The 9,031-nt window shown below is 41.1% G+C and overlaps 1 protein-coding gene across 1 annotated transcript; it reads left to right on the top strand.

Moving 5' to 3' along the window:
• The first annotated feature begins 1,788 nt into the window (after positions 1–1,788).
• Positions 1,789–3,114, top strand: LOC147722513 (uncharacterized). Its single transcript, XM_086966852.1, has 2 exons — positions 1,789–1,828; positions 2,195–3,114. Exons 1-2 carry the CDS (start codon positions 1,789–1,791, stop codon positions 3,112–3,114), a joined length of 960 nt encoding a protein of 319 aa, XP_086822978.1.
• The last annotated feature ends 5,917 nt before the right edge of the window (positions 3,115–9,031 follow it).

The following is a 9,031-nucleotide window of genomic DNA, read 5'->3' as shown; positions in this document are numbered from 1 at the left end:
AATATGTAGCTGAAGAAAATAATACAATTTATAAACTTGGCACAGTCTACAGTTATGACACTATCTAAGCAAGTCACTTTAAGGTCAAACTGTTCAATACACTTGTGTAGAGTTCAGCATTTTCCTAAAAGCATCTATTTTATGAAAAGGAAAAGTCCAGCTGAAGCCTGTCAAAAGGAATGTCAACTTAGAAACAAGAAATACCACCCTCTCCTCTCTCCCAATGAAAAAACTTGAGATGCCACCCGCTCCGCTAGCACCACAGGCAGCAGGACACCAGAACCACCTATTAAAAAGAGTCTCACAACTGTGAGACAGACTCACACTGTCTCCATAGTAGCTACTGGGTGTACAGTTACTAACAGTGACTCCTCTCTCCTGACGTCACAGAGTTATGCTGATGTGGTGTCGGGGTGATGTGTTTCATACAACACTGTAGCTAGGGCCCATGCCTACAGTAGAGCAGTGCACACTGCATGCTGCCACAGCTTTCAGTTTAGTGCATTAAAAGCGCTCCATCTTGAAAATTGTGAGAGGAACCCTAATGCGTGATTTTTGCATTTCAGTGCAGTGATGCAAACCACCACACTGAAATGCATTAGTATAACACTTGACTCGTGGTACTTGGCAGGGCTGTATTAGTACTGTACAGTCCTTTGAAAGCAGCACAAGCGTGCAAAGGCACATAACCAGTAGAGTTCGGGTGCAGCCTAATGTTTGTTTGTTTGTCTTTCTCTGCAGGAAGTCGCTGACGATATTCCCCTGGGATCCAGGAGAAGCGGAGAAATCGGACCAGGTACAAGATGACAAGGAATCTCAGAGTCTGCCCAACATGACTAGGAATGCCCCCGGAGAAATCGAAGATGCAAGGCAAACAGGTTGAGTAGGTAAGCGGAAGTGATGTGATGCTAGGAAGCTGCGGCTGAAACAACTGGAACTGCAAACTGCTTCCAGTGGACTGTGTGGCTCACCATTGTGAGCGCGAGCCCGGGACGAGCAGGCATGTGTTACATTCCCTAACCTACGTCTAAGTAGCAAAGGCCCACATGCATCAATGTTAGAAATTGCAATTTTCTTATTTGGGATTGTTAAGGAATCGCAAATAAGGAATCGCATTGGCTATTCATGATTGTTTTCGCATTTTTTTTGCGATTTGCAGAAATTCGCTTTTTTCTGCGAATTGCAAAAAAAATGCGAATTCTTAATTGCGAATTCGCATTTTGCGAATTCGCAAATTGCGAAAAACACCACATGATGAATTCCATTACTCTGATTGCCAGGAAGCCAGTAAGGCAATCACAGGCACCTGGGAACTGGTTTGACTGTAGCTCTGGCAGTTGGACTTTGAGGCTGCTTTGAGAGGTTGCTGCTGCAGTCTGTGTGCTTCATTTTTGAGGAGAAATTAAGATGGAAAATCATGAAGAAGAGGGGCCCTCAAGAAAAAGGAAAATAAAGTTTTCAGAGAAGGAACTTGAAATCCTTATTGAAGAGGTGACTGACAGGCATGATCAACTTTTTGGCAAGTTGTCACATAAGGTGCCTGATGTTGTTAAAAGAAATATTTGGCTTAACATACAAACCAAGGTGAATGCTGTTGGTGTTGCCCACCGTGAAATCAGCAACTTACAAAAAAGGTGGTACGACTTGCGTAGTCGCGCAAAGGAGAAGATTGCGTCCACAGTGAAATCAGCAAATAAAACAGGAGGTGGTCCCCCCAAAGACATACCTACAACCCATTTGGAAGACCTTGTGGAAGGGACACTTTTGACTGAGGCAGTTGTGGGTGTCATGAACATAGACACGTCTGATCTCATTACCCCTTCTGAAGGTAAGTCTTATTATAAGATGTTAGAAAAGTATATTTATTGAAACAATTGTGGCCTTTGCCAAAGTGAAAATAGGGAAAGCTTGTAATTCAAAACACCATTTACTCATTACATTACATTATCTGAAGTTGCCTGCTCCAGAGTAGAAATCTATTCATGCTTTAAGCAATGCATCTTGGGAAATGTAGTTTTCATCATGATGTAGTAGGGTGAAAGGCATATTTGTAACTTTAAGTGAGACAAAGAGTAATTTAAATGTAAATGAAAACATGTCAAGGAAACAAGTAGTCATAATGTAACTTTGTTTTGATTTTCACATCTACAAAGCAATTTCAAAAGTAAAAATATCTTTGCCCCTTTTCAAACAGAATTGCTTCAAGAATTAATAGAGCAAGATTTGCGGGATTTCAGTACCTTAGAAATCCATGTCAATGAAGAGGGTAATAATCCAAGTACTTCCACTGCTAATCTGCCAGTGAATGAAAGGCAAAGAGTACGCCAGTTACTGCAAACTGATTCAGAGGAGGGTAACAGTCAAACTAATCTTGTGACAAGACCTGATCCAACACCAACAGTCACCAATGCAAGGCCTAGTAGGCGAAGGAGGCAAAGTCAATTTTATAGACGGCGTTCTAGAACATCAAACTTTGCCACATTTGAAGAGGGATCCAGCACTGGCAGTGTTGTTGAGGACAAAATATTGAAGATACAGCGCCTGCAAGGCAAAGATGTTAGAATTATTAAAGACAAAATAGCACATATGTCTAAACAACTAGGTGGCATTCACAGCACTATGAATAGGATGGTTGAGGCTTTGAAAAATGGCCATGAGGCAACTGCTGAGAAACTTGACAGGATTGCTAAGTCTTTAGAATCAATGTGCACTGTAATGAAAATGCAACATAAGGAAAGTTTGAATAGGCACCTGAGGCTAATGACCAGCTTACATGGTCAGAATAGACAGTTGTCAGTTATTTCTAATTGTGCAGCAAAAATCTGCAAACAAAATGTTGTCATGCATGTAAAATTAAATGATGTTTTTGTTGAAATTTCAAGGGGAATGGTGAGAGGGAATGATTTAGTACATGCTTCAAATAGTAGTGACCCACCGGGGAATTCTTTTTCTAATGTTAACAGTGTTGTGGGTCTTCAAAGTGTAGACCCACCTGAGTGTGCCATTGCTGGGACAAGACGTAGTAATAGAAATCTGAAAGAAGGGTGCCTAATGGTTTTGGAGAAAGATAAAAATGCTGGGAAGGCTTTAGGTGTGCGCGGGCGTAAAAAGTAACATGATATCAAATTTTTCCCATGCATGACTATTTGAAGGATGTTGCATTTATCAGAAGTTTCATATTTACAAGAATTGCTTCCTTCCAAACATGTCATGATTTGATTTAGTTAATTGCTGAAACAGCTACTTTGAAAGCACTTCATCTTATGTTTGTTGAAAGACATTTACATTATTATGGCAAAAACACAAATAAAGACTTGTACCTTTTTCAAAAATAATTCTGTGTAATCTCCTTCCTTCTGCTGATTCTGGTCCATGTTGTCTGGCTGGGGGTTGCTGTGGTTGATTGTCATTTGGTGGTAAGACATCTTCTTCTTCCAAATGTATGCCTCTCTCTGTTGCCATGTTGTGTAGCATTGCGCATACAGCAACTATTTTACAGCAAATTTTGGGATTATACTGCAAAGTTCCACCAGTCTTATGCAGTATGCGGAACCTTGATTTTAAAATACCAAAGGTTCTCTCAATGACATTGCGAGTTGATTTGTGTGCTTGATTGAAATGTTGCTCCTTTCTAGTTGCTGGGTTGATGTATGGAGTCAAAATGTAAGACCTGACACCATAGGCACTGTCACCTTTTAAAAAAGATAGATATATAAATGACATTACTGAAGCACTGAAAGTGTATGAATTTTAGAAAGTGATTAAAAAATGATTTTCCATATTTACCTAGCAAATAACCATCTCCAAACTGTCCAGCAAGAAGTCTTGCATGTATTGCGCTGTGCTTAAAGATGTATGAATCATGGGCACTGCCAGGGTAACTAGCCACTATGTCAGTAATAATGGTCTTTGAGTTACATATCACTTGAATATTAAGTGAAAGGAAACATTTCCTGTTAGGGAATATATACTCATTTTCTGAGGGCGGACAAATAGGTACATGTGTCCCATCCACACAGCCTATTACATGTGGGAATTGTGCCATACTATAAAAATCTACTTTTGTTTTCAACAAATCCTGTGGAGAAGTAGGAAACTTTATATAATTCCTTATTCTATGCAACAAAGCATCCAAAAAAGCATTAAAAAATCTAGAAAGGGAGCTCTGGGAGACACCGCCAGCAATGGCTACTACTCCCTGAAAAGAACCAGAAGCTAGGAGGTGTAGAGAGCATAGGACTTGCACATGAGTAGGTATTGCTTTTGTCCTGCGAGTCTCCCTTTGCAAAATAGGGTCTAAATCATTAATTAAATCTAAAATTAAATTACCAGTAAGCCGGTACCTATCATAAATCTCATCATCAGTTTGCCCAAGCAAGGTTATGCGTACTCTAAAAATTCGCTCTTGTATCTGCCTTCTCCTCCATCCTGCAGCTACTCTCAATCTGTGGCGGCGTGCCAAAAAGAAAAGTGCTGCCATTGTGCAATGCTCCTGGAAGTTCTGTTGTGCCCAACAAAAGAGAGAGCATGAAAGACACCTGCCTTATATACTGTAGCAGCCAATCAGCAAGGCACTTGTAATATGTGTTCTGCCTTAAAGAGCAGTGGAGTTGAATGAGAGATTTAAAACATATATGACTTTCTTACTTTCACACCCAACTGCCTTTCAACTGTTAACATCATCAATTCCTACAAAAATAAGTTTTTGGTATAAGCAGTATAAATGTATCATTACATATGTATAACTTTGCCTACAAACATTGCAAAAAACAACATTGTGTTGGGTATGGAAGGGAGATCAGGACATCCCTCCTGTTACATATTTAATACACCGTTGTGTGCATGTGTGAGTTCAGACACCATTAGCCTCTGACATATTTTTAACTATAAGGTCTGTTTTACTTCATGTAATGGAAATCAGGAATTTTGAAAGGCTTCTTCCACTTCCCTAAAGGCCCAATACAGCAGTTTCCCTGCAGAACACAAGTTTCCCAATGACTGCGAAAATTTAACACCAACTCAGACTTCTTCTTATTTTTGGAAATGCAATTTGCGATTTTATGTAAAATCGCAAATTGCGAATTTTGATGTATTGGATTAATTCGCAAAAAAATGCGAATCGCAATAATTGCGAGACATTTAAAATATCGCAAATGTGCTTGCGATTTCTTAAAATGCGAAAAGCCACAAAAACAATCATGCATCTCAAGAAGATAGATTGCATTCGCAAACGGGTGAATTGTGCGATTCGCACCGATTGCGAATGCAATCTACTTTGATGCATGTGGGCCTAAGATACCTTTTTCCTTCCTTTGTCCTACCTTGCTGTGCATAACAGTTGTAGCAATGGCCTTTTACCCAGTTATGTGCTGAATAAATGTGGATTGTTTTTCTTGGAACCAGCCACATTTATTAAACCTTTGGATTTGTATCATGATAATCCCCTGCACATGGACGTACATAACAGGATTAACATACTCTGTACAAAAGTCATTGTTATCTTCTTCCTTGGGTGGCAGGGCTACTTTGCATAATTACAATTATTGATTTAGCCTCATCTACATATTCATACTCACAACATATCGATTGTGGTAGAACCCGAGACTACCTTTTTGGTATCAAAGAACTACACCTTCATCAAGTAACTAGAGGAGACGCTTCTATGTTGACACTGACTTGGAGGTCCCTGCATGCTGAGGCTTCAACACGCAGGGGTATGACATCCCTTGTGGGGTATCCAACTTGTGAACAGGATGGGGTCCATCCTTCTCTCCCATCAGGTAATGGGGTTGGCTCTTTCCTTGGAGATTTTTGGCTTCACACCCACATACATGCTATCTACATTGAGGTACACTTAGGTGGGGTACGCATAGTAGGAGTACACTAATATTAATTTTTTATATATACCTTCATATATTAATTGCTTACACCATGGTAGAAATGTATCTCTACTATTTACTCTGTTGGTGTTTGTAATCTCTTTCATGTGCTTCTGTCTATTGATTGTCAAATCAAACATGTGTTATACTAGAATGATTTTGGTTCAGTAAATGCTAATTGAAAACTACTCTAACGTTTATTTTTTGTATCTCACTGAGACTAAGGGTTATATGTATAAGAATTGACGCAAACTAACACAAACATTAATTAGCAGCAATTTTCTTACCACATTGTACCAATGAAAACTATCACCATGGTACCAACACATTTACAATACGTGGCTACATGGTGATAGTTTCTCATCAGGTGGGACTTGTCAACGTTAAGACCTGTGTCACTGCGATAAAAATCTTGCTGCAAATGTGAAAAAAGTGGTGGCTGGCCAGTCAGCAGTCAGAAACTGCATGCTAATCAGCGTGACACCACTTTTTTCATATTCCGCAGGACAAATAAACCACAAAACGCCTGCGAAGTTGTCAAAAGATACAAAAAAGACCAGAGGAAACATGGAGGAAGCTGGACCCAGTAATGCAGGAGAGAACAACCTCCCTAACCCCTCAAACAGCCAGGAGGACCAGCCAGAGACACAGGGGAAGAAGAAGAGGAAAACCAGGTTCAGCCAACAGGAAAATAAGATCCTGATTGCGGAGATGACAGACAAACAACACCAGCTTTTTAACTGCTCCACAGTATAATTGGGGACCAAAAATGCAATATGACAGTCCATCGTAGCCAAGGGGAATGTTGTAGCAGAGGTCAAGAGGACAGTGATCAACTGCAAGAAGCGCTTGCATGATGCTAAACACAAGACCAAGAAGAAACTGTCCAACAATCACCAGGCAGCACTGCAGACCGGAGGTGGGAGTCCAGCGCCACAGAAGGAGCTGGATGCCTTGAAGGAACAGGTGTTTGTGGTCATCTGCAAGGAATCGGTGGTTGGAGTCCAGGGACAGGATAGTGCTGAAGATGACCAGCTACATCAGCAACAGGGTAAGTAACAACCAGGGACCTTCATCAATGTCACTCATGTCCAACTAAATATACCTCAGTGCACACCAACACTGTCCGCAGAGCTCTTTCCAGACACAATGGTACCTGGGTGTATAGACACATGTAACCTTAGTCATTGAATATCTATAAAGACACATAATGGTGGTGTCACTGACTTGGAAATCTGCACATAAAAATTCTCCTATACAGAGCAAAAATAATATACTTCAGAAAACAAAATAAGGGCACCATTAACAAACAAAGGGGCATATTGACTGGAGAGGTGGCAGGTGTGTTACATTGGCCTCCTATGGTCAACACCACACTCATCCTAAATTGGCTACACAGGGCTGCATCTCATTGACAACAATATGAAGCAGCCCCATAAACCACCTTGCTCTGGGGCTAAAGTTAGCATGCCACCACTGATGCTGGCACACAAGCACCGTTGTGCAGGGGTGCCTGTGTTGTGTGGAAGAAAGTGTATGTACAGTAAGATCCCCCTTCATGCACATGTACAATCTTCAACTCTACTCAGAAACCACTGCCCAATGTTGCATGTGTGCCAGCATCAGTGGTAGCATGCTAATGTTAGCTCCAGAACAAGGTGGTTCATGGGGCTGCTTCATATTGTGGTCAATGAGATACAGCCCTATGTAGCTAATGTAAGATGAGCGTGGTGCTGACCCTAGGAGGCCAATGTAACACTCGGCCATCTCTCCAGTCAATTTGCGCCTTTGCTTGTTCATGAGATGCAGCCCTGTGTTCCCAAAGTGACAAAGCATGTTGTGAGTCGTTGTACCATAAACACATGCATCACCACTACATAGTAAATATGCACCCTTGTGCCTAAAAGTAGGGGTGGGCTGACATCTCCGTTCCGCTCACGGAATGTGCGGAGATTTGCCCCTTCCGCCATTTGCAATGTAGGCGGAGAAACTAGGCAAATCTCCGCACACTCGGGACGTAACGGAAGTTGGCCTCCTGCCCGCCTCCCGCCCGCATCCCCCCTGTAGTATTAAATAACATTAAAAAGCTTTAAATAACATTTAAAATAAACGTACCTTATCGGTGGCACATTCGTCTCCATCGCGCCTTCTTCTGGGAACTGCGCATGTGTGGGAGCCCCTCCGCGTAAGTCCCTTACGCGACTTACGCCCACCCCTATCTAAAAGGTGAATAATCTACAATTTCCAAATTTTGCATACTGGAGGGCAAATGTGATGTTCAACTATGAGCAGAAGGGATATGCATCCAAAGTACAGTTTAAGGAATCTTCATATCAGGAATGTGTCCATAAAAACTATCTACATGTCTCGTCTGTATGCCATGGTAACAAAACCATACAGCCCCTGTCAAGGTGCATTTCAAGTGAAACATGACACCGAGCAAGAATAATAGTGTAGCACCAATGCATATCAACTTGCTACATGTCACCTTCACCCTATATGTCAAAATGCACTCATCCACATCAAAGTATCTACATGTGCCATACAGATAACAGTATTCTATAGTAATCACAGTCCTGGTGGGAGATGGCCATTACACATTGGCGTGCATGGAAACCAGTCCTTGGGGACAGTCAACAGTGGCAGTCAACAAATGCATAGGCAGTCATGTCTGTAAAAGTCCTTGAACAAACATATTCATCCAATCACCCTGAACAGAACAGCATATATGATCCATGTGTCCATCAGAGTGGAATATTTGCAAGCAATCATACTCATGCCAATGTCACTTGATGTGACATTGGGTTGTTGATCTGCAGAGATTATGCAGAGTAGGGGAACTATGCAAAAAGAAAAGTAAATATGAAGAGAGAAGAGGAGCATAAGGAGAGAGAGAAATATAAGAATAAGGAGGTAGTATAATCAGAGAGCAAGGAGTAAGAGGATAACAGAGGGAGTGTAATAAGAGAGTGTACAAAATATGAAAAAAGGCAAATATAATTCCTTAATGTACACAGAGACAGTGTGATATTAGACAAACAAATATGACACCATGCATATTACTATTTACTACTATGTCCTAAGAAGTATTAAGAAGACAGAGAAGAGAGTATAAAAAGAAGGGGGACCATTAGGAGTCAAAGGAGACAAAG

The sequence above is a fragment of the Lissotriton vulgaris genome, chromosome 4_1 (genome assembly GCF_964263255.1).
Source record: "Lissotriton vulgaris chromosome 4_1, aLisVul1.2, whole genome shotgun sequence".
Lineage (NCBI taxonomy): Eukaryota > Metazoa > Chordata > Amphibia > Caudata > Salamandridae > Lissotriton > Lissotriton vulgaris.
Note: the sequence above shows the minus strand (reverse complement) of the source record. Positions and strands in the feature narration are given on the sequence as shown.

Coding starts and splice junctions, on each gene's coding strand:
- LOC147722513 (XM_086966852.1), top strand. CDS start 1,789: ATGAACATAGACACGTCTGATCTCATTACCCCTTCTGAAG. Junction 1,829..2,194: donor TCTCATTACCCCTTCTGAAG/GTAAGTCTTATT, acceptor CTTTTCAAACAG/AATTGCTTCAAGAATTAATA.